At 55.3% G+C, this 21,998-nt stretch overlaps 8 protein-coding genes across 8 annotated transcripts; 4 read left to right on the top strand and 4 right to left on the bottom strand.

Moving 5' to 3' along the window:
- Nucleotides 1–490: 490 nt before the first annotated feature.
- PG986_015103 (40S ribosomal protein uS11) lies at nucleotides 491–1,201 on the top strand (the record flags this gene model as incomplete). The annotated part of the gene is made up of 3 exons (XM_066851325.1): nucleotides 491–557; nucleotides 738–810; nucleotides 889–1,201. The coding sequence occupies 3 exons, from the start codon at nucleotides 491–493 to the stop codon at nucleotides 1,199–1,201; spliced, it is 453 nt and encodes a 150-aa protein (XP_066692414.1).
- Nucleotides 1,202–2,002: 801 nt separating this feature from the next.
- PG986_015102 (SNF2 family N-terminal domain-containing protein) lies at nucleotides 2,003–5,756 on the bottom strand (the record flags this gene model as incomplete). The annotated part of the gene is made up of 3 exons (XM_066851324.1): nucleotides 2,003–2,374; nucleotides 2,413–4,340; nucleotides 4,394–5,756. The coding sequence occupies 3 exons, from the start codon at nucleotides 5,754–5,756 to the stop codon at nucleotides 2,003–2,005; spliced, it is 3,663 nt and encodes a 1,220-aa protein (XP_066692413.1).
- Nucleotides 5,757–7,599: 1,843 nt separating this feature from the next.
- On the top strand, nucleotides 7,600–8,685 carry PG986_015101 (uncharacterized protein; the record flags this gene model as incomplete). The annotated part of the gene is made up of 1 exon (XM_066851323.1): nucleotides 7,600–8,685. One exon carries the CDS (start codon nucleotides 7,600–7,602, stop codon nucleotides 8,683–8,685), a length of 1,086 nt encoding a protein of 361 aa, XP_066692412.1.
- Nucleotides 8,686–8,945: 260 nt separating this feature from the next.
- PG986_015100 (uncharacterized protein) lies at nucleotides 8,946–9,788 on the bottom strand (the record flags this gene model as incomplete). Its single annotated transcript, XM_066851322.1, has 1 exon — nucleotides 8,946–9,788. The coding sequence occupies one exon, from the start codon at nucleotides 9,786–9,788 to the stop codon at nucleotides 8,946–8,948; it is 843 nt and encodes a 280-aa protein (XP_066692411.1).
- Nucleotides 9,789–11,929: 2,141 nt separating this feature from the next.
- PG986_015099 (carbonic anhydrase) lies at nucleotides 11,930–12,514 on the top strand (the record flags this gene model as incomplete). The annotated part of the gene is made up of 2 exons (XM_066851321.1): nucleotides 11,930–12,035; nucleotides 12,108–12,514. 2 exons carry the CDS (start codon nucleotides 11,930–11,932, stop codon nucleotides 12,512–12,514), a joined length of 513 nt encoding a protein of 170 aa, XP_066692410.1.
- Nucleotides 12,515–13,103: 589 nt separating this feature from the next.
- PG986_015098 (uncharacterized protein) lies at nucleotides 13,104–14,176 on the bottom strand (the record flags this gene model as incomplete). Its single annotated transcript, XM_066851320.1, has 2 exons — nucleotides 13,104–13,806; nucleotides 13,926–14,176. The coding sequence occupies 2 exons, from the start codon at nucleotides 14,174–14,176 to the stop codon at nucleotides 13,104–13,106; spliced, it is 954 nt and encodes a 317-aa protein (XP_066692409.1).
- A 1,266-nt stretch (nucleotides 14,177–15,442) lies between these two features.
- PG986_015097 (P-loop containing nucleoside triphosphate hydrolase protein) lies at nucleotides 15,443–18,881 on the top strand (the record flags this gene model as incomplete). The annotated part of the gene is made up of 7 exons (XM_066851319.1): nucleotides 15,443–15,713; nucleotides 15,779–17,529; nucleotides 17,585–17,780; nucleotides 17,846–18,068; nucleotides 18,138–18,259; nucleotides 18,314–18,391; nucleotides 18,460–18,881. The coding sequence occupies 7 exons, from the start codon at nucleotides 15,443–15,445 to the stop codon at nucleotides 18,879–18,881; spliced, it is 3,063 nt and encodes a 1,020-aa protein (XP_066692408.1).
- A 137-nt stretch (nucleotides 18,882–19,018) lies between these two features.
- Nucleotides 19,019–21,910, bottom strand: PG986_015096 (uncharacterized protein; the record flags this gene model as incomplete). The annotated part of the gene is made up of 6 exons (XM_066851318.1): nucleotides 19,019–20,005; nucleotides 20,073–20,504; nucleotides 20,560–20,613; nucleotides 20,747–20,926; nucleotides 21,065–21,203; nucleotides 21,720–21,910. 6 exons carry the CDS (start codon nucleotides 21,908–21,910, stop codon nucleotides 19,019–19,021), a joined length of 1,983 nt encoding a protein of 660 aa, XP_066692407.1.
- Between the last annotated feature and the right edge of the window lie 88 nt (nucleotides 21,911–21,998).

The raw sequence follows: 21,998 nt of genomic DNA, 5'->3' as shown, positions 1-21,998 counted from the left end.
GTCAAGAGGAAATCGAAAAGATCGAGGCAATGGAAACTTTTTCCTCACGACGGAAAATTGGCGAGTGGGCGGAGGGTGGAGACGGAGCGAGAGAGGAATTGTGTGGATGCTGGGCAGTCTGGACGGGCACTTTTTCCCAGTAGTGCGGCCAATGGGAGAGCCGCAGTGAGGGCAGCCGGAGTTGGTGGGGTTCAATTTGCAGTGCTCTCCAGCGATAAGGGCTTTTACTGCCGCCTGCCACCGCCAGAATCTGAGATCCAACCCTAATTTGTGCCGCGACCCAATTCGAACGTGTGGAAGTGCACTTTGCGCCAGAAAGTGCAGGAAAAAGTCCTAGCAAACAAAGCACAAGCGCCAAGGCCCTGCCCACCCCCAGTCTGTGTGTGTCGGTGATATTTCTCGATTTGCGGTCAAGTCTCTTCTTTTCCTTCGTCCGTCCCATCCATCAACCACACCACCCGAAGATTTCAGAGAAGTCAACTCAGTCAACATGCCTCCCAAGAAAGCCCCCGCTGCCCCTAAGGAGAACATCTCCCTGGGCCCCCAGGTCCGTGAGGGTAAGTTGATCCAAATTGCAATTTCCCCAAAGTTCTTGTCCGTCGCGCCATGATGGGATTTTCTCGTCGAAATCTGGAGATGATCCAGAGGAGGGGAGAAATGACTTCATGGCGATGGAAGGACAAGAAGTCGATTCCCATACAGGAAGAATTGGCTGCTAACATGACTCTGTTCCGCAGGTGAGCTCGTCTTCGGCGTTGCTCGTATCTTCGCCTCCTTCAACGATACCTTCGTCCACGTCACCGATCTCAGGTTCGTCCACCACTCTGCCCCGCGATTGATACACAATCGACACAAACCAGGAACACACAACTAACATCATGACAACAGTGGCCGTGAGACCATCTGCCGTGTTACCGGTGGCATGAAGGTCAAGGCTGACCGTGACGAGTCCTCCCCCTACGCCGCCATGTTGGCCGCCCAGGACGTCGCCATCCGCTGCAAGGAGCTCGGCATCAACGCCCTGCACATCAAGATCCGCGCCACCGGTGGTAACGGCACCAAGACCCCCGGCCCCGGTGCCCAGTCCGCCCTGCGCGCCCTCGCCCGCTCCGGCATGCGCATCGGCCGCATCGAGGACGTCACCCCCACCCCCTCCGACAGCACCCGCAGAAAGGGTGGTCGCCGTGGTCGTCGTCTCTGAGCGCCATACTCTCGTATCTCTTCACTGGTTACGGAGTGTGTGTTTTCGCTCTCTTCTTTCATACTCTCTTCACGGTTGCCAAGCTGCTGGATGGGTTTTTTACGACAGTTTACGACTATTAGGGACTTGAGATGAGGGACGAACAGACAACCAACTAAACAAACAAAAACTGGGGTTTTGAACGACTATAAACGTCAAAGCGAGGTTTTGCATCATCTGACTGCTCCTTCTCTGGGGCTTCTTCTGTGTGCGGTGGCATCAATACGTGGAGAACGGCGGTTTGCGCTGCCTGGTCTCCGTAGCACTAGACTACTACCAATCAAGATAATGAAGCTGGCTTGACAAATAAGCCATTTCGTTGTCAACATGATGCTTCTCCTCGCACACTCTACACTGCTTGACAAGAACTTGGCATGAATCCTGACTGCAAAATCGTGCAACCTTGGCAACCCAGTTCGCAAGTGATGATTGTGATATGTGTTAATGCTTTATTCTCTCTATGCTTATCTAGAGTAATGACTTCGCGAGTCTCGAGGGTAATGAATCGCAGTGTATGTGTAAGAGGCATGAAACTGTGCCGCCAGTATGATAGAAACGCCTCCCAATGCAATGGTATCTTCGCTTGCTCTGCCTCTGCCTTGCCGCCCCTGATTAATAACTTACATACTTCCCTCGTAAATATAAATCTAAGCAATCGTCCACCCAACAATCCACCATCAGAAATCAAGAAGGTTCTTGCTTGGTCTGATTCGTAAGTCACTGGTCTTCTTCTGGTCTCCTGCTGCTGCTGCTGCTGCTTCTTCATTCCCGCAGAGTCCAGATTCCCCGCATCGTACTCCCCGTCTTATCCATCTTCGCGACCCGGTTCAGCACCTCCTTGAACACCTCGACCCGGCGCGACGTGCGGCAGCGGGCGTCAAAGTGGTCCTTGATGGCCTTGGTCGGCACGCGGCCGCCGTGCGCGCGGATGAAGGCGATGAGGTCCCGCGCGAACTGCTCGGCCAACGAGTCGGTGGTTTCGGGGCCGGAGGCTGCGGCTGCGGCGGGCGTGGACCGGCCAGAGGATGAGGCGGGCGTATTGTTCAGACCCTGACGGTTCGCGAGATTTGCTAGGATGGCGCCGGAGCTGGGACCGCTGCCGCCTCTTCCGCCTCGGCCACTGCGCCCGCCTCGCTGGCTGGTTGAGGAGGAAGAGGGAAGAGGGGGATGACGTGATGGCCACTCAGCGTCGGAGCAGCCGGAGGGGCAGAAGCACCAAACTCGCCAGTGCTGGTGACGGTACCGGCCGGTGTCCGTCGAGCCTCCTCGTGCGCTCTGCGCAGAGATGCCGTGGCTGCGGCGGCCACGCGGTCGACCTCGCGCTTGTGCAGGCTGTCCCGCGCCGACTGGCCGCCCTTGGCGTTGCCCATGATCTCGTCGTGCTGGTGGGCCGAGTGCACACCCGCGCGGGCGAAGATGCCTTGCATGATGCGGTCATCCTCGTTGGGCGGCGGTTCCGTTGCCGGGTCCGTCTGGTAGTCCTCGAGCTTGGCGACGCCATTAATGTCAAGCAGGTCTTGCGGATCATCGGTATTAGCGGTGTAAGTAGCAGTAGGTGCTTGGCTTGTTGCGCCGCCTGGTTGTTCCGTGTTGGACTCTTTGTTCTCCAGCTGAACCTTGGAATCTTTGAACAGTCTCCCCGTTTCCGTTTCATCCTCGGCATCTCCCAAAGTAAACAGGTCATGCAAATTGTGCAGGTCCAGCGCCGTACGCTGTTTCGGGTCCTTAAGCACCTTGTTGCTCAGGAACTGCTTGAAGATCTGCCGGTGGTAGATCTTCTCCTCGATGGTGCCGCGCAGCATGAGCCGGTAGATGGTGACGTCCTTCTTCTGCCCCAGGCGCCACGCCCGCTCCCGCGCCTGCACGTCCGTCGACGGGTTCCAGTCCGGGTCGAAGATGACGACACGGTTCGCGCCCGTCAGGTTGACGCCCAACCCGCCGACTTTCGTCGTCAGAAGAAAAACGTCGAGCTCAGGGTCGTTGTTGAATTCGTCCACGAGGGCTTGTCGGTTCTTGACCAGCGTCCCGCCGTCCATTCGGAGGTAGCGGAAGTTGCCCAGGTTCTGGACGAACTTCTCCAAGATGTCCAGCATCAGCACACCCTGGCTGAACAGGAGTGTTTTGTGGCCCTGTCTCTTCCACAGCTGCAACGCTCCTTTGAGTACTGCCATTTTGCCAGACTTCTGTACGGATCCCCAGTCGTGGGAAACTCTGGACTTCAGCTTGGGATCTACCAGATCAGGATGATTGCAGATCTTGCGGAGGATATCGATCCCGGCCAACGGCTGGAGCTTCTTGCTCATTATAGCATTGATCTCTCCAGAGTCAAGGAATCTCTGATACGCCTCTCGCTGTTCTTTCGTCAAGTCGCAGAATAGAACCAACTCGGTCTTCTTCGGAAGATCTGCAGCCACATCGGCTTTCATCCTCTGCAACAAGTATGGACTGATGGTGTCTTTCAGGATCCCGGCACATCTTTCTGCCGTCATGACTTCCAGGTTGGACGCATTCGCATACCCACCCATCCTGATAGGCAACTCGATATTCCGGCGGAAGTCGGCCAGATTGCCCAGGCGCATCGGGAAAACGAAATCGAACAGGGACCACAGCTCAGTCAGGTTGTTCTGCATCGGCGTTCCTGAGAGAATGACTCGGTTCGACGTCCGCAGTTCCTTGCAGTAGATGGTGATGGCCGCATGCGGGTTGCGGATCTTGTGTCCTTCGTCCAGCACCGCATAGCCCCATTCGACGGGGATGAGGATGTCGCCGTACGTCTGGAGCCCGGCATATGTAGTAACAAGTACGTGACCCTGGTTGACGACGCGATCTACTATGTTGCGCGCGGCCTTGCTGGATCGTTTTACTTTGCTACGTTCTTGCCAAGAAAGCCCCTCATCCTCAAGTTCGTCTTCGTTCCGGACGTTGAGCAGTCCACTGCCGGAGGCATGCAAGATGGAGACTCGTAGCGACGGCCACCAGCGATGAAACTCGTTCACCCACTGCCTCAAAAGCGTGGCCGGGGCAACGACAATAACAGGCCTCTCGAGTTGCCCGCTATGGTGCAGGGCAGCTATAAAGGAGACCATCTGAATCGTTTTGCCTGGGACAGTCATTAGCGTTCATCAGATGGGTACACCGATAGGGGAAACATACCAAGGCCCATCTCATCTCCCAAAATGCCTCCAGTCCCCCGGGCATAAAGCTCAGAGAGCCATTGAATGCCGGTTTTCTGGTAGTCATATAGAGCCTGGTGGATATCGCCAGGCAGTGCCAAGTCGTTATCAAGCACCAAATCGGAGACTCTGGGGTGAGGTTTCAACCATTCAGCCTTGTCGCCGTCTTGTTCTTCTTCATCCCCATCCTCGGCTCCTGGGTCGACTCCCTGCACCTGCCGGACTCTACGCCGCTCCCGACGCCTTGCCTCAACCCATTGTTCCAGCCGTGCCTGGTAAGATTCCTCGTTACCATCGTCGATTTGGCTCAGGTCCACTTTCTCGTCGCCTCCCTTGGATGACTTGGATTTCTTCTGCGGTACCTTGCGAGGCCGCTCGGTCATGTCAAAATCGTCTGAATCTTCATCCTCAGCGGCATCGTCGATGAAGTCGTCCTCGGGCGCAGCAGCCGTCAGACGAGCGCGGCGAGGGGAGGGTTCATCTGATGATTCCCTAGTACCGGCCAACTTGCGCTTCTTGCGCGGGCGCAAAGAGAACTCTGATTCGACTGCCCTCGAAGGTAGTTGCGCCGGCGCTGGCTCCGGCGGCCCCTCCGGCTCCTCGGAAACACTGGAGATTCCAGGCGCCGGGAGATACTTGTGCGACCTTGGTCCGAGACTGTTCTGCTGGTTCTTCTGCTCCTCTTCCTCCGCCGCCGCTTCCTCTTCGGCCTCGACCAAAACATTGGCCAACTCTCCGTCGACCAGTTCCGTGCGCCGGTTCGCGACCTTTGCGAGCGGGGTGATCTTGCCCGTTCGGATCAGGAAGGCCTGCTGGCTTTCGCCGGGCAGCTTCCTCTTGGTGCTCTGCGACTCGGGGTTCGCATCTTTGTTCTGGTGTCGCTCTTGGATACGGGCGGTGCAGTCGGCGATGTCGCCCTGGCAAATCTGGATTTCTTGGTTGAGTCTCGCAATCTCCTCGCGGATCTTGGCTTTGACGTCGGGCTTGCCGATCGTCTTGGCGAACTTGTCTTGTTGCGACTTCTTCTGGGCTTCGAGTTTGCGGATGCTGGCCTGGGCGCGCTCGATGCGCTTCTCGTCGCCCTTGTCGTCGCGGGCAATCAGGGCCAGGTTGCCCTGGTGGGAGATCTCGCGCTCGAGGTCGTCTTGGTCGCGGACGTTGGAGGTGAGTGTCTTTAGGATGGCGGCCTCGTCAAATGCGTCGGTATCGGCCCCAGAACCTCCGTCTCCCGGAGGAGATGCCGAGGTTGCCATGTTTTCTGTGGTGGTGGTCGCTTCGTCCAGTTGAGTAGCTTCCTCGTGGTTCGTATTGTCGTGCTCAGGGCGGCTTCCGCTTGCCTCCATGTCGGACGTCATGACCAGCCTGGCTGCCTGCGAGCAAGTTCAGCGGAGTCCAGTATGGGGAGGCCGAGAAGTGCTCGTGGCGACAGGAAGTAACGGAGAAAGCACAGGCAGGTCGAAGCGTCGCCGGCAAAGCTTGGATTTGTTTTGGGGGCTGGCGTTATTCACACCATAGCTACGTACCTAAAAAGCTTGCGTTCATAGAAATCTTTGTGAGGCAAGGTGAATTCTGAAAGGCATCGCACGTATTGCGCCGGACCCCAGGCAGGCGGGAAGCTGCCTAGTTCTTTGTTGCGACAGAGCGTATTGAATGACGCAGAAGACCCAATTGCGGACTTGACTGCCGATCTAATTGCCATTTCTGAATCCACTCTCGCCGCTTAAGCCTGCTGCTGCCTGCCCAACTGCCCTATCGATAACCTTAATTGCTCCTTCTCGGCGTTAGGCGGATATATCCCTCTCCAACCATCGCCTAATACTTGGAGCTTGTATTTGCTTGGCTGGAATCCTTTTTCGACTGTATTACTTCAAGAATATCATATATGTACATATGTGATCAGTTCCGACTCGTGTCAGACTTCAAGACCTAACCCCAGCTAGGTAGGTGGTGATCAACAGTCAGTGTAGCCTACATGCACATGCAACTAAGATCAGGGGTTATCGCAGCCTGCAATCAAGTGACCTACACGCCTGGTCACAATATGTGGGAAGTGGTCCGACTTCCGAGATGTGGGAGCCCTGCATAAGATAAGAGAAATATGGCCTAGGTCTTCTTGATCCGTGACAGAATTTCTTCACCTCACAGCTTTAGTGAGAGATTGCTTCTTCGCATTATGTCCGTCGTCGTACGGGCATGGATATATATATATATATAGCAGCTGGCGTTTTGATCGGCAGCCTCCTTCCTCCCTCCCACTGGCTACTAGATGTTTCGTGTACGAACAAATCCAGTTCACCGCCGACATCCGTAATATTAGAAGAGTAAGCATTCAATGTAACCTCAGTTGTCCGTTACCGGCGGGAGGTGGGATGGCTCAAGCTAGGTATGCAATACTCTGCCGTGGTAACTGGCTCGTTGATGTAGGCTACATGTAGTCGACCTCAAGCATTCATTGCGGGTCCTTCCTGCTTGCATGCGGGTAGTACAGATGCCAAGGCCAGAGTGAGCTGCCTCTCTCTCTGTAGTGGTGGTCTTCCAGACCGAAGACATCAACATGTGTCAGGTCACACAGCAACCAAAGTTCCTCCGTTCGGCTCTTCTATGTCACTCGCTCACTCGGCGGTCAATCGAAGCAACGCATGTCAGCGAATGTCAGTTCCTAGAGTGGGATAGCGAATCACCAGAGCATGTTTACATGCAAAAGTTTTCTGTGCCAGTGTGACGTGACGGGTACAGGGCGCACCAAAGAGATGAGATGGATTGGGATCCTTGTTGAAAACAGTGGTGATCGCGTATAAGTGCTTACTCGCAAGTACGTTGTAAAGAGTGCGGCAAAGCACCATGTCCAGGCGACAGTGCATTCGGCGCAATTAAGGCAAGGATTTAGTTGCAGCAGGATCGACAGAGTGAGAAAGACAGAAAAAAGGAGCAACGTTGGTTATTTACGTAGACTGAGATTACAGGAATGTACGTGTAACGGCCCCTCGCATCCCCAAGCAAACACAGGCGATATAAAGGCTATCCTGATGCCGCAAATGTCCTCGTGCGGACTACTTGACGGCCAAGACATACGCCAAGACACAGGACAGAAGACACGAGGGTCTTCATCCAAGACATCACCAGCAGACCCTTTCTCTGCACACAACTTACTCACTTACCGTCACATAAATAGAGTTGAAACAAAAGATGCTGCCCTGCAAAGTCGCAACAGGATGGCTCACCAAGCTGATCCTTACCTTCTCGATGCTCACCATGGCCTACGCCGTTGAGACCAACGCGGCCGCGGCCGCCAACGACCACCGCGTCGTCGTCTACTACCAGACCACCAACGTGAACAACTCGGCCACCGACCACATCTCCATGCTCCCGCTCATCGACCCCTCCCGGCCCATCTCCGTGACGCACGTGCTCATCTCCGCGATCCACATCGTCGACGAGCAGGACGGCTGGATCCGCCTCAACGACTTCACCCCCGACAACCCCCGCTTCGACGCCGTCTGGAGCGACGCCGCCCAGCTCCAAGCCGCGGGCGTCACCGTCACTGCCATGATCGGCGGCGCCGCGCAGGGCTCCTTTCAGCGCCTCGACGGCGACGACGCCCAGTTCGAGCTCTACTACGGCCACCTCCACGACTTTCTCGCCGGGTACAACCTCCAGGGCGTCGACCTCGACGTCGAAGAGCGCATGTCCCTTACGGGCATCGTCCGCCTCATCGACCGGCTGCGCGCCGACTTCGGTTCCGGGTTCGTCATCTCGCTCGCGCCCGTGGGCGCGGCCCTGCGCCGGAGCGGCGGCAACCTCAGCGGGTTCAGCTACTTCGACCTCGAGGCGCAGCGCGGGGCGGACATCGACTTCTACAACGCGCAGTTCTACTTCGGCTGGGGCAGCCCGCAGACCGCGTCCGACTACGAAGACATTGTCGACTCCGGGTTTCCCGCCCGGAAGGTCACCATGGGCATGCTGACGAGCACGGAGAACGGCAGCGGGTTTGTCCCGCTCGACGTCGTGGCGGGCACGCTGCGCGACTTGACGGCGCAGTACCCGGACTTTGGCGGGGTCGCGGCCTGGGAGTACTTCAACAGCGTGCCGGGGGGCAAGCCGGCGCCTTGGGAGTGGGCGACTTGGATGGCGGAGCATATGAGGACTGGTACGACCGCCGCGGAGAAAACTTCGGGCGCTTCGAGGGTTTCGTTCCGACTCAAGCGGGCGTATCACGACATCACGCATGTGGCTCGGCGCTGGAAGAGTGAGCTGTGGCGATGGATCAAATAACGTGGTTTTCGAGCTCTGTATATACTGTACCTTGGTCAAGTTCTTCGCGCACACCTTGATACCCTTGATTTGTACATGTTCACGGTCATGGATACTGATAATGAGTACAGCCCCTGATGGCAGAATATTAGCGGTTATGGGCGAGTTTCTCACCTCATGTATGCAATATGATGATTTGGTATTCCCGCCTCGAACGCTGCATGGCTTGGTATCAAATCGTCGTTAGCCTGCGCCCCAATAGAATAATAGAATGACATGTGCTACTCTCCCTGCTTCTGCTTATCTTCCCTCAATCTCTTCAGTAATGCTTCCATCTTTGCGCTCCGTTTCGGTGCAGGCTTCGGTGCCGCCGTTGCATCATCGCCAGCAGCAGCGGTAGCCGGTTCTTCGACAACGGTACTGCTGGAATCCTTGTCTTTACGGGCCTTCTTGGCTGCCTTGCGCTGGCGCACTTCTTCCAGGCGCTTCTCGATATCTGCGATCCTCGAGTCGTACTGATCGTCAGGTTCAGACGCCGTAGGTTTGCTTTCCCCAGATTCGCCTTGCGGTGGTTGTTGTGGGTGTGCCGGCGCCTTCTGCTCTTGTACTATTGTCGGATTCCGCAGCCGTTCCCTCTCTTCAGCCTCTCGCATCAGCCGTTGCCGCTCCTCCCTCCGCTTCCGCCCTCGCTCCATAGCTGCCTGCTTCTCCGCCTCAGTCTCGGCAACCTTGCCGTCATCGCGCTTCCGCTTGACGGCCGTGCCGTTCTCGCGAGCTTCTAAGTCTTCAATCATGGCGCGCTTCTTGGCGTCCATGGCGGCGCGCTGCTGCTCGCGGATGAGGATGGCGCTGCGGGCGCTGTTGTAGGCCTCGCGGGTGGCCGGGTCGGACAGGATCTCGCGGGCGCGCTCGAGCAGCTCCCACTTAGCCTTCATGGTGTCGTTGAAGCCGTCGCCACTGGGGCCGCCGACCTTGTCCGGGTGGTACTTCAGACTGGCCTTGCGCCAGGCGCGGCGCACCTCGGCCTGGTCCTCGGCTTTGAGCGCATCGATGCCGAGCAGGTCGAACAGGTCTTCGGTTTTGGCGTATTCCCTGGCGAGGGCGAGCAGCTCGGATTTTTCCATGGTGACTGGGGGGTGGTGGTTGTTGGGGGATGGGTTGGCAAAGGTTGAAGTGGCGCAGGGTCTTGTAGATTTCGCAGGCAGGCAGGCACTGGAGAAACAGCTGCAGATGTGGGGCTGCTGGACTACAGTGAGCGGCCTGCTTCCGCACTTTGCCAACGCCGCTCGACTCCAAGATAAAATCAACCCGACTGAAAGCCAGTCGTACCAATATTAATGTGTCTCTTGTTCGCTCGGTACTGCTCTGGGGTTGCTATTCGCTCGATGTATAACTGGATTATATTACAGTTTACGTCATTTCCCTCGCCAGACCCTTCGGTATAAACATGGTAATTCTCAGGGGCCAGATTGCCCTGCACTTGCCTTTCTCTGCCAACTGGATTACGTTGTCTTCTGTCCTACAGTAAACAGCATTCTCCATGGCGCTGATCCCATTTGAACTGCCTGCTCCAGAAACTGTAAAAGTAAACCCAATTTGATGATGGTGATCCCCTTGTCAGTATGTGAACTTGCCGACTGGGCATGCAGCATTGCCGCTATTCCCGTCATCCAAAGCCACCAGCGACCGAGAACAAAATGGAGAGGCCAGTTGAAAATGATGACGGGAACTCGAGGGTACATTCTGGGCAACCCCACTTTATGTACTGGCTGCTTGGGCGCAGCTTCAGCAGCAGCAACACCAGCCTCCACACCAAGTGCAGCAGGAGCCGCCAAGGTACAACGAAGGATGAACCCAAGTGCACGTTATGAACGTACTTCGCCGCTGAGATATTGTATTGTACTGCTAGGCTAGCCTGATTGGGCCTCTAAGGTGAGCTTGCTCCCCTGCTGTAGGCATCTCGCCTTGGAAGTGTGACATTGGGGCAGAGTGCGGCTGTGTCTGAATAATGGTATTTGAGCACCGCTTGGGAATGCAGGGGTAGAAGCGTGTTCGAAGCGTGTTGCGGCGCGTCGGACCTATTAAGCACGGCGGGCGCAGAGAACCAGAGATGCAGTTTCGTGCGTACAATGAATGCATTAGAACTTGGGTGCTTTATGCCGACTCTTATGCATCCGACCCACTTGCTCAGGTTCGGCCGAGAAGGCAATGCACAAAACCCAGGCCTGATACTGGAAGTACTCTGTCGCTAGCGGCTGAGTCGCGTCAGATCGCGTGCCCCTGTCGGTACTTGTTGCGTCCATGGCCCACACAAGCTATCCACTCCCACCAGGTATCGAAGAGGTTGGTGCTGTTAACGTGACCGAGGACAGCTGGGGCAGAGCTCAGCTGCCAGAGGGTTTGTCTGATCTGCTCCCCAGGTCGAGGCGCTAGTTGCATACCATACACTCTCCCCAAACACAACCACAACTCCAGAGAACTCCTTCGTCTTGCTCGTTTCGGGCGGGTCCCTGCTGACATTGTCTCTTTCAGTCGCTGCCTGTGGTGTCACGTCCTGCGTCGGTGAAAGAGAGCAGGAGATAAGGAGGCATTGTCTCCCTCGCCACGTGCACTTCGGCGTTCGGCATGACGTAGCCAATCGAGTGAGGCATTCCGCTGCGATGGATGAGACAGTCTTCATATGAAGCATCGACCGCCTGGGCAGTCATGCCTTTCGTAGCCCGACCGGCTGCCTCTCCGGTTAGCCTTGACTCCTTCCTGGGTTATGCCCTCGCTCTCGAGGCGGCCGCAGGATGTGCGCCGTTGGCTGCTCGTTCGGAGGGGTTCCCTCGATGGGTCGGACCAGCCAAACTACGGCGATCTCCAACATCACCACCATCTAACCCACTTTGTCTCTCTACCCGTTGAGCCGACCGAGGGATAACTCCTCCGCCACCGTTTAGCATATGCGGCTAGACACAATAGCGAGCCCGGAAAAAGGAACAACGAGTTTGAATCAGCTCTCTTATGCGTCCCTGCTTCTGCGTGATTTCAGGTGCGGCATGACGCCAGATTCCAAAACCCCTCTTCCGTCGCCCACGTAGCCAATCTCCACTCCGACTTGTGCGACTATACCTACATGCTTAATCAGCGAATTCCCAGTCTCCGGGAGTGATGATATATTGATTGATTCCAGAACTACTACTCCTGCTACCCCACTATCAATCCTACTCAAACTCTACTCATCAATTCTCATCATACTCACAACTGCAACAGCTCAGAAGCCATGGCGTCCCCCATCCAACAGAACCTGGAGAAGAAGAATGCCGAATACAGCGCAGACTTCAGCAAGGGCGACTTGCCCCTTCCTCCCGGAAAGCACTACCTCGTCGGTATGTCCCATGTCCCAGACCCTCCAAGCAACGATGCATGACGTAGACGGGATGCTAACCGGAGGACGATAGTCACCTGCATGGACGCCCGCATCGACCCGTGCGCGGCCTTTGGCATCGACCTCGGCGACGCGCACGTGATCCGCAACGCCGGCGGCTGCGTCCGCGACGCCCTGCGCTCCGTCGTCATCTCGCAGCAGCTGCTGGGCACGCGCGAGATCCTCGTCGTCAAGCACACCGACTGCGGCATGCTGACCTTCACCAACGACGACATCCGCGCCAAGGTCAAGGAGAACCTCGGCGCCGCCGCCGCCGTCGAGCTCGCCACGCTCGACTACTTGCCCTTCCCCGACGTCGAGCAGGCCGTTCGTGATGATTTGAGCTTCTTGAAGGAGCACACGGCTGCGACGCGCGGGGATACGGTCGTGAGTGGGTGGGTGTACGATGTCAAGACGGGGAAGGTGAAGTCGGTCGCTTAGGTGGTGGAGCACAACATTCCGTGGACGGGGTGATATGGCATAGCTTCGTTGCGTCAACTCACGGAACCTTGGCTGTGACGGCGTGGGTGCTGGGGTTTCTACAACATCACAACCAACATCGAGCGGGCTATGCACCAATGTACAGGATCGGTTGTCGGCCAGGGTTATCATGTCATGTCATCCCAGGTTACTACGACACATTGGTGGGCAGATCAGAACTGACCTGCACTTGAACTGCTTCTGTTCTAGTTGATCTGATAGCTCTTCGATTGGTGACAGCCATTTTCTGTGTGCAACAGGGAGCAACAGGCCCGGCAGATATAGGCGCAGCAAACCAAGTGGTACAGAGAAGCTACGGTTAACAGAGGATGCCATTATACAAAACAAATATAAGAAATTAGAATAGTCTAATTTTATGCATCTATGTTGGTGTTCTAAATTCCTGAACTCTATAAACCCATCCAGGCTTGGTCAGGGGGTCTTGAACTTGACCCCCTGAACGTCTTGACCACCATGCCCATCCGCTCGTAACTCGAAAGCCTGGTATAGTACAGACAGAACGCGACTCTGTTCATGCATGTACACTTGCTCAAGCCGCGCCGAGCAATATTTGCCTCGCATACCAGCTCACGGCGGATGTGCTACCCGGTCCCAGGACCAACGTGCCAATCGGAAAGGATGAAATATTATACAAGAGCCACTTGAGGCTTACCAGGTCAGCCAGATAGAGAGCAACATACGAATATACCAACCAGAGGAAGCTGCTGCCAAACAGACCAATCTCGTCCGCCTGGAACGCCTTCCGACTGCGCAAGACAAGCCCATCCTGTGGTTCGGGACCCGGCGTGAATAAGGTAGCGAGCGGATGTGGCGAGAATGTGATGGTATAGACCCACACTGCGGTCGACGTCAAGGCCAATACCGCAAGCATCGCTTTCTGTATTGAAAACGGCGACGGCGACCGGGTCCTCCTCGCCGGAAACAGCCTGAGGGCCAGGCCAGCCAGGACGTTGCCGATGCCGGTCAACAACGGCGTCGACTGCCAGGCCCAGGTCCAGTAGTGGCGAGACTCGTAGCTCGGCGCCAAGTACATGGCGAACACCTCGGCCGTGTGCAACACAAGCACGAGCGGGATCAGGAGGATGTTGCCCGTGGCCCAGGCGGACCGACGTGGCGGCCGGGATGTCGCCAGCGCGGAAGCCGATGGGCTGAACACGATGCATAGGAAATAGAACACTGGCATGGTTATCGCCGCGCCTGTAAGCTGAGACACGAAGGCAAAGACCGTAGGGCTATAGGGTGAATCGTCATTAGCCACCAGTAATCGGGGCAACAGGGGCATTCATTACTCGTTCTTCAGCCGGCGAGCAGCAGAAGACTTGGGTAGACGAGAAAGTGGAAGGTCTGCCACGCGGCGATGCGGTCGTACCCGAACGACGAGACGGAAAAGGTCGCGGTGCCGCCGCGCCAGAGCCGGTCCAGGAAGTCGACGCCATGGAAGTCGTCGAGGATAGCGAACTTGTTGTTGTTGCCCCATTCGATGAAGCCGGACTCGGCGGAGGGCCGGGCGGTTGCGATGATCTGGCCGAGATTCATTTCTCGCCAGGACCAGGCGAAGAGGAGGAGGAGGGGCAGTGCCCCGACTGCGCGTGAGATCCCCATGGTGATAATTGTCGAGGGGAATGGGGTTTGAGAACTGTTTCCTACTAGGCATGGGCGATATAGAGGTTGAGGTAATTAGGCCCTTTAAGATGGTGACGCCTCGAGTTCGACCTCTCGGAACCCGTGCTGAAAATCGAGTTCCTCCGGGAGAAAGGGCATAAATACTCAGGGCATCGGAGGAACTTGTCATCCAGGTCTGCAGGGTATGCAGGCATGTCTCCGAGTCTTGCGGTACAGCTTACAGTGGGACAATCAGTGGGGTCCCGCTCACCATCGTATGGTGTCGACCGGGGATCGGCCAGGAGTGCATTTGGTTCGTTGGATGAAGATGCCGTCTTGGTTCGATTTCCAATCGCCTCGTCGACCTCGATTTCGGGTGAGCGCCGCATCAGTGCGGCATAATCACCTTGCAACGATGATTACGCAAGACTATTAGATAAGTCCGTTCTTCTCGTGTCCACTGGCAGTCCGCCGGGAATTCAAAACTATCTCATCCCCAATGCGTGACACATTTGGGTTCGAATATGGTGGGACCACGACGAACCGTGTTGGTGTTTCCTTGTTTATGAAAGTAATCATGTTGTCGCCCTTCTTCGCGTGCATGGCGCCGGACAAGATGCCCGAGATAACCAGTATTGATATCAAACTCCCGAAACTACGCCCCCGTTGCGAGACAACCGAACGCCACTACACTCGCGGCAGCTCTCCGTTGGACTTGGCGTTTGCCGATACTAGCAGGAGGCCGAGTCATCATAGCTTTCCATGTCAACGTGGGCAGTATCTAGGGTTGAACAGGGTCTACGAACGAAGGGGTGTTCCATTGGTTGGGAATTACCCCCACCGGTTCATGGAGTGGCGGCCATACGAACCCCGATCCCCGGTTGTACCAGCCGGCTTTGTGAATCATCAACCGGCCTGGGCCAAAGTTTGTTGCTTGGAAGATGGCGCGGAGGAAGTTCGCAACATCTACAGTGTAGATACCCTACTAGAGTAACTGCTTTTTCGAGCTGGATGATCGTTCCCGTGCCGGAGCCATGCGGTAGGCTTCTACGTCATACAGGGCAATGTGGCTTACGTCTGTATGGCATGCACGGTAAGCAGGCTGAAGACTCGATGTGCCTGAAAACCCCTCCGTTCCTGCCTAACCCTGGTTGTCAGACAATTCTCACCTCCCTATCCGCAGTTGGCTGGATTTTCATTTCTCTTCTCAACACTTCTACTGCATATGACGAGCAACAAGAAACACTAAACTACCCACGTTGCAAAATGGAAAGACACGACCCGATGCCTGGCGCCTCACAGTTCGCTATGAGGCAAGAGTCGATGCGGATGATGCTGTACGAACAGGAGTCTGAGAGCGACACAGATTCATCGCTGAGTAGTGGCTCATCGTCGCCTGACAATGTACCCAAACGTACCCGACGCAAGGCTAAGTCGATGTTCATCGACGACACGATTGCCCAGGATGATATCCGAGGGCAAACGGCTGAAACAGTTCGGCTACTTGCTGATATGGGGTTAGAATTGATAATAAAAGGTTCGTATTTCGGCTATTGTAACCTCCCCACAAACTTATCATGGCAATTCTTTCTGACCGTTCAGATGTTGAATCCAAGTACCACGCAGCTGGAATGGCTAGCAGAGGACCCGGCGCCATGTTGTCCAGTCCGCCAATACCTAGCCCTTTTGGTCGTGGCGTACCGCCAGGAGTTCGTCCTCCGGCATCACTGCTACCACCGCTACCACGAGCAGGGCCTCCTCGTCCACTCCTACCTCCTGGAGCAATATGGATGCGAGACAAGGTTAATCTGAACTCAACCTGGAGGCACACTTTGGCTCGACGCAGGAGCACTGCCGAGGCGTCTGGTGGGTATGATGTTGAGTCTGCCGACCATGCCTCAGTGCCACCTAACGAAGTCTTCGAGAGCGAAGAAATAGTACAAGACCAAACTGGATCGGCAGGGGTGCAGTCCCTTGCTTCACCCCAGGCTTTGCATCGTGCTACTACTGATACCGGGATGGAAAATGACAGTAATACTGTTGCGGATGGAGAGCACCGAGGAGCTGATGGCGAGTTTGACATTGAGACTACGGACTCGAAAGAAACAGGCAATGAGGCCACCAAAGCACAGCCTCCTCCTGTCGAACATGAGCCATCTAGTGCAGATGGCGTGAGCCGCTCCGTCAGTCCTGGAACACCACCCAAGGCAACTGGGCTTGCTGAAGCCTTAGGTGAGATTGCCGACAGGCATCTCGAAATCGACGTGCTGGACCACTCGCACGATACATCGCGATACATTGGATATTTACTGGATACCATCCATTCTCTGGAGTCGAGACTCTTCTATAAAGGCGCCCGAGACCCCGTTGGTAAAAGCGAGAAAGCTCCTCAGGCTGAATTGCCCGCGAATGGGGAAAAGGGACCACGCTCGCAAGTCCTCCATAGAGTGGTATGCTCTAACTCCTGGCACGATCACGGTGGCATGTTGTTTGAAGATGAACCAGAATATCAAACGGATGCCACTCACGAGTACAAACTTCTTTCCGGCAACAAGGAGGTTTCCGATGTAAGATACTATGTGGAGGAACACCCGGAAATCTTGTTCATTGTTCTCAAAGAACATGAGTGTGGCTCGGCCCGCCGCCAGAGAGATGAACGAGCCATCCAAAGTGATAGTGGCCGGACATCCGAGAGGAACGAAATAATCCAGATTGTTTCGAAAGCGTTGAATGACGCATTCAAGCGCATCGCCGAGTTTGATCCATACGGTCGTCGCAACTCGGATGGGCGCGATGCATTCGTGGGAACCATGGAAGCACCCTATCTCTTCCTATTCCACCACCACCAGAAGCTCAAAGACTTGGTGGGACAGGAAATTTCCTACAGGCCTATACTTGACCCGCTCCTGCTGTTCCTGGAACAGAACTATGGTGAAGAGTATCGCTCGGCCAACGAGCTCTTCCAGCGGGGCCTTGTCACTGCTTACCATTCTTCGAAGCTATACAAACCCCACGACATTGTCGTAACTCAAACGGGCCACGGCAGTTCGTTAAGTGCTCGTTTGCTGAGCCGATTTCCGGAGAGGACACCAAAGGACAGGGACAGGTGGACTTTAGAAGGTTGGTCCTGGACTTACAATGGCCGAGAAGCAAGACGGGAGGGTTGGACCCAAGACACCGACTCTTTCCTAGTGGACGAGTTTCCCATCACCAAGCTCCCCATATACCCTCTCAAGTACGCCAGGCCGGAGATAATCAATCAGATCCGAGAAACTGGAAGACAGTTCTGGAGCATGCGCCACCAGAGCTTGCGCTGTTACACTGGGTGGGATGAGAAACACGACCGTTATTACGTTTGTTGCCTACCACACATCACCGGGTCTTCCTCTTCGCTAATGACTTCTCTAGACCAATGAAAGATTCGTGGTGGATGTAACGACATACTATATGATGTTCCCAAATAGGTCACCGAAGGTTTTTAAGGTTGAGTCTATTTACGACAAGTGGCCACAAAGGATCGACGCCAAAGAGGAGATGCCCCCGAGCTGCGAGTTTCTTTTACCTGGTGCCATTGAAGGGTTCAATCTGGGATCCAAAAAATGGGGTAAGTTCCTCACCACGTATACCACCACGGTCAGTCGATAGATGTGGCTTCTGACCGAGAAACAGTAGCACTTAACGTCAACAACTTCCTCCCGGAAGTGGACTGGAATAAGAACGCATTCAAGCAGCTCGTACTGGACGAGAAGACCAAGGAGATGATCCACGCACTTGTCGTCGTGCAGAAGTCGAGGGACAAGGCCATGGACGACATTATCAAGGGCAAGGGCAATGGTCTAATTCTTCTACTACACGGCAGCCCCGGCACGGGCAAGACGTTGACAGCGGAGAGGTAAAGTCGAGATCTGATGTTTAACCTACCCTCATATGATATGTATGCTGACCTATTGCTGCCTACTAGTGTGGCAGAGATAGCCGAGAAACCACTATATCGTGTCACTTGCGGCGACATAGGAACCGAAGCGCAGGAAGTCGAGAGGTACCTGCAAACTGTGTTGTTCCTGGGCAAGATCTGGGATTGCGGTATGCTTCAGGGGAATGTATAGATGTCAATATGCGGTTGCTGACCGAAAGCAGTGCTTTTGCTTGATGAAGCAGATGTCTTCCTGGAGGAGAGGACAATGGCCGACCTAGCCCGAAACAGTCTTGTCTCTGGTGCGACAATCACCCCCATGCTTCCCTCAACGGATTTATTCTTCCAGAACGCTAACTACCCCGCAAAGTCTTCCTCCGTATTCTGGAATACTACGATGGTATTCTCATCCTGACCTCGAACCGCGTAGGTACCTTCGACGAAGCCTTCAAGTCACGTATCCAGGTCGCGATTCACTACGATAACCTCACCAAGAAGTCACGTAAGGCTATCTGGCGCAACTTCTTCGACATGATCCAAGAGTCGGACGAGGAGGCCAACATGCCGGAGCTCGAGGGGCGTCTCGACGATCTGGCCTTGGAAGAGATGAATGGCCGGCAGATCCGGAACGCGCTGCTTACGGCGCGTCAGCTCGCGCAGCACCGGGGTGAGAGGTTGGACTGGGAGCATTTGAACCAGGTCATCAAGACTGCGGCTGCTTTCAACAAGTACCTGAAGACTGTAAAGGGGCACACGGATGACAGGTGGGCGCGCGAAGAAGGTATTAGGTAAATGGGTTCGCAAAGGATCGGATGCGTCCAGTGGTGGGCGCTTCGCACTATGTATCGATCGGGTTTTATCTTGCATTTCTTATGATTACAACGAGATATGAGCTTTCTTTCCTACCAGATCCTACTACCAAGACATACTCAAAACTTGCCCACTACCGTCCGAATTTCCTCGGATATCACCCTGTTTCGTTGCCTAAACACCCCGCGGTATTTCGGCTGCCGCATCAAACGGCCAATCTGCCGGCCCCTGTCCGTATGAATGCACATGTCCCCAAACACCTCTTCTGCGTCCATCGACGCTGCTTCGCGGAAGTTCACCGCAGCAATCACGACCTTAAGACGTCCTTGGCGGTGGCGGCACCCAACCATTTCCGACATCCGGTCAATGAGGTCACTGACACGGTAACATTCCCTATCGCCCCGAGCATCATCCTCATCATCGAAACCCCTCCCCACGGCTGTCTCTAGAATGCCGATATCGATCACAATAAATAGAGCGGGAAGCGTGGATACACAACGCTCCAAAACTTTAAACCATTGCTCGACGGTAACGATACTACGCAGGTGGCGTATCGTGACCGGGTTACGACTTTCCGTCATGGCGGCTGCACTCAGACGAAGGGTTTGCAGGACCAGCGAACGCAGAATCCCGGCCACCGAAAGCGGCTGCGGCGAGGATGGTGGCCCTGCAGCAATTTCATCGTTGGGCTGAAACGACTCGGCCAGGAAGGGCAGGGCCCATATGAGGGGATACTCGCGCTCGAGGACGGCATTCAAGAACTCGACGGCAAAGTCGAGGGGGCTCGTTCGAATCCCACGGCTTTCGGCGAGTAGCAGCGATGAGGCCGGCTCGTCGACCCAGGCCCTCAAGGTGGGAATGGAGGCGGCGGGCAGTTGTGTGGCGAGCTTCTGGGTCCGGCGTGTGCGCATGGAGCGACAGAAGGCTAGACTGGACTCGCTATCGGGCGTGCCTTGCTCGAGCATCAGCTGGTGGACATCCTCGAGCTGTGCGTTGCGGAAGAACTGCTTCTGGTCGCGCAAGTCTATGAGAACCTCGCTTTGCAGGGATTGTTGAGCGATGATCATCTCGTTCTGTAAGGACAACCTGGTCACGATGATCTCGGTCTGTAAAGACTGGGCTACACGAATGTCTAGTTAGCCGGCTCTACGCACGTATCGTCCAGGATAATACCGAAAATGTAATGAGTATGCACATGCCTCTCAACAACTCCTTCAACTCGCCCACCTCTCTTTTCAAGCTGTGGATCTCCACGTGCTGGTCCCGGATTTCTGCGTGCTGGTCCCGGATCTCGGCCCTGGACGCGGCGCTGGCCAGCTCATTAACCCGTTGGGAATGCTCCGCGATCTCGTTGATGATGGGGCTGAAGCTGAGCTTGAACGGATGGATAATGGCGGCGACCGAGTGCATGACCTTGCTCTTCTTAGACCACTGGACCGCCATGAGCGCGAACTTGATGATCTTGGCGTACAGGCGCGCCACGGCCTCGCGCATCCGCTTCGTCGGGTACAGCTCCGAGTGAAGCACAGTCCACGGCAGCATGTCGGCAATAAGTGAGATGGCCTTGGAGATCTCGGCAAGGAGCTCTTCGTGGTTCAAAACAACCTGTAGCAACGTTAGTATTCGGTCTCCTCCTGGAACCCCTGAGAGAGTGTCTTACCGTAAAGAGAAACTTGAATGTACCCCATACCAACGACGTGAACTCTGGATAGTGCTGCGCCAGCGTATCAAAAACAGCTATGTGAAGACATCCGGTTAGAAATGTTCTTGAGTATCTGTGTTGACGGGGACCTGTATAACCTGCTCTCGTAATACTTAACACGCGAGGAGCAGCTGACCAACCACACCCGAGCTTTCGAGGTCTTAGTTCTAGTCTCGTAGTTTTTCAAGGCGGATTGGACAGCGGCCTGGACGTCAAGCATGGAGTTCTGACTCGATATCCCGCTCTGGCTCGATATGCCTATCGACTGCAACTCATCTTGGCTGAGCTCCTTTGTGAACGTTTCGATCGCGAGGTCGTAGGCGTCCTTGGCCGGTTGGGCCCATCTGTCATACAGGCCAAAACCCCATTGTCAGTCTGGGACTAAGACTCAGAAATACACGGTCAGGTTAGCAGGGCTCGATGAGATCTACACACTTACGACTCCTCAGATGGTGAGTGGTACCAGTCGGTATAGGAGGCGCGTGCTCGGGGATCGACCAAGACGCAGCTCGGGGTTGACTGAACCGTGAGGGGCCCCTGTTGATGCGGGGCGAGTGTCGTAAGCGCCATGAGTTGCAATGGCAGCAGACTTGGCAACAGAACTGTAGTCACCGTGTTGCGGTATAACAGTTACTGGGATAATCGGTGGCATTGTTTTTCATGATTATGCCCCAGGCTGTAGTCGACGTTCGAGATGAAGCTCCTGCAGCACCTCTTCATGTGGCAGTGCTAGGCATCAGTCGATCTGCAAGGTGATTTGATTGGCCTTGAGCACAGCCACGGCCTGCTCGCCTAAATCAGAGTCCCTTGTCAGCAGCAGGTACCAGTGTGTTCCGTCATATTCCGTCATACTAATCACAATCAAGTACCAGAGGTACCCTTACACCCAGTGACAAGGCGCACGCAAGGCGAACACTTGACTACTTGCAGCCAGTCGGCAGTTTAACAAGCGCTCAATTATGTCTACGGGGTAAAGATTGGAAATGTCCCCGATTGGTCCATCGGCGATCTGATGCTGGCCTCGACCTCTGACAAGACGTGCAGTGCCGCACGCCACCTCCAACCCCTCCCAGATTTCCATCTGGCATACATTTAGGTGGTTCAAAGCTCATTCATACCCAGCATTAGCACCAACTTCAGCCAAGTTGTCGGCATTATTTTGGTGTTCATCCGCCTGATCGGCGCTGTCGTTGTTGCCAGGAAGCTCAGCATCCATCTGTTGCTCTGTGGCGTCCTGGGATTTGGCTTGGGCGTTGCTCTCTTCCTCGCGTCGAACAACGGAGAGTGCTTCCATGGCTCTGTCGGACATTCTGAGCGAATGATGTAGCTCAAGTGGCAGCTCTAACGAGAGGTACATAGAACGCTATGGGTTAGCTGGGGTGTTAACTGGGTTCGTA

Source organism: Apiospora aurea, assembly GCF_038362705.1.
Source record: "Apiospora aurea strain CBS 24483 chromosome Unknown utg000011l_segment0_segment0, whole genome shotgun sequence".
NCBI classification, from domain to species: domain Eukaryota; kingdom Fungi; phylum Ascomycota; class Sordariomycetes; order Amphisphaeriales; family Apiosporaceae; genus Apiospora; species Apiospora aurea.
Note: the sequence above shows the minus strand (reverse complement) of the source record. Positions and strands in the feature narration are given on the sequence as shown.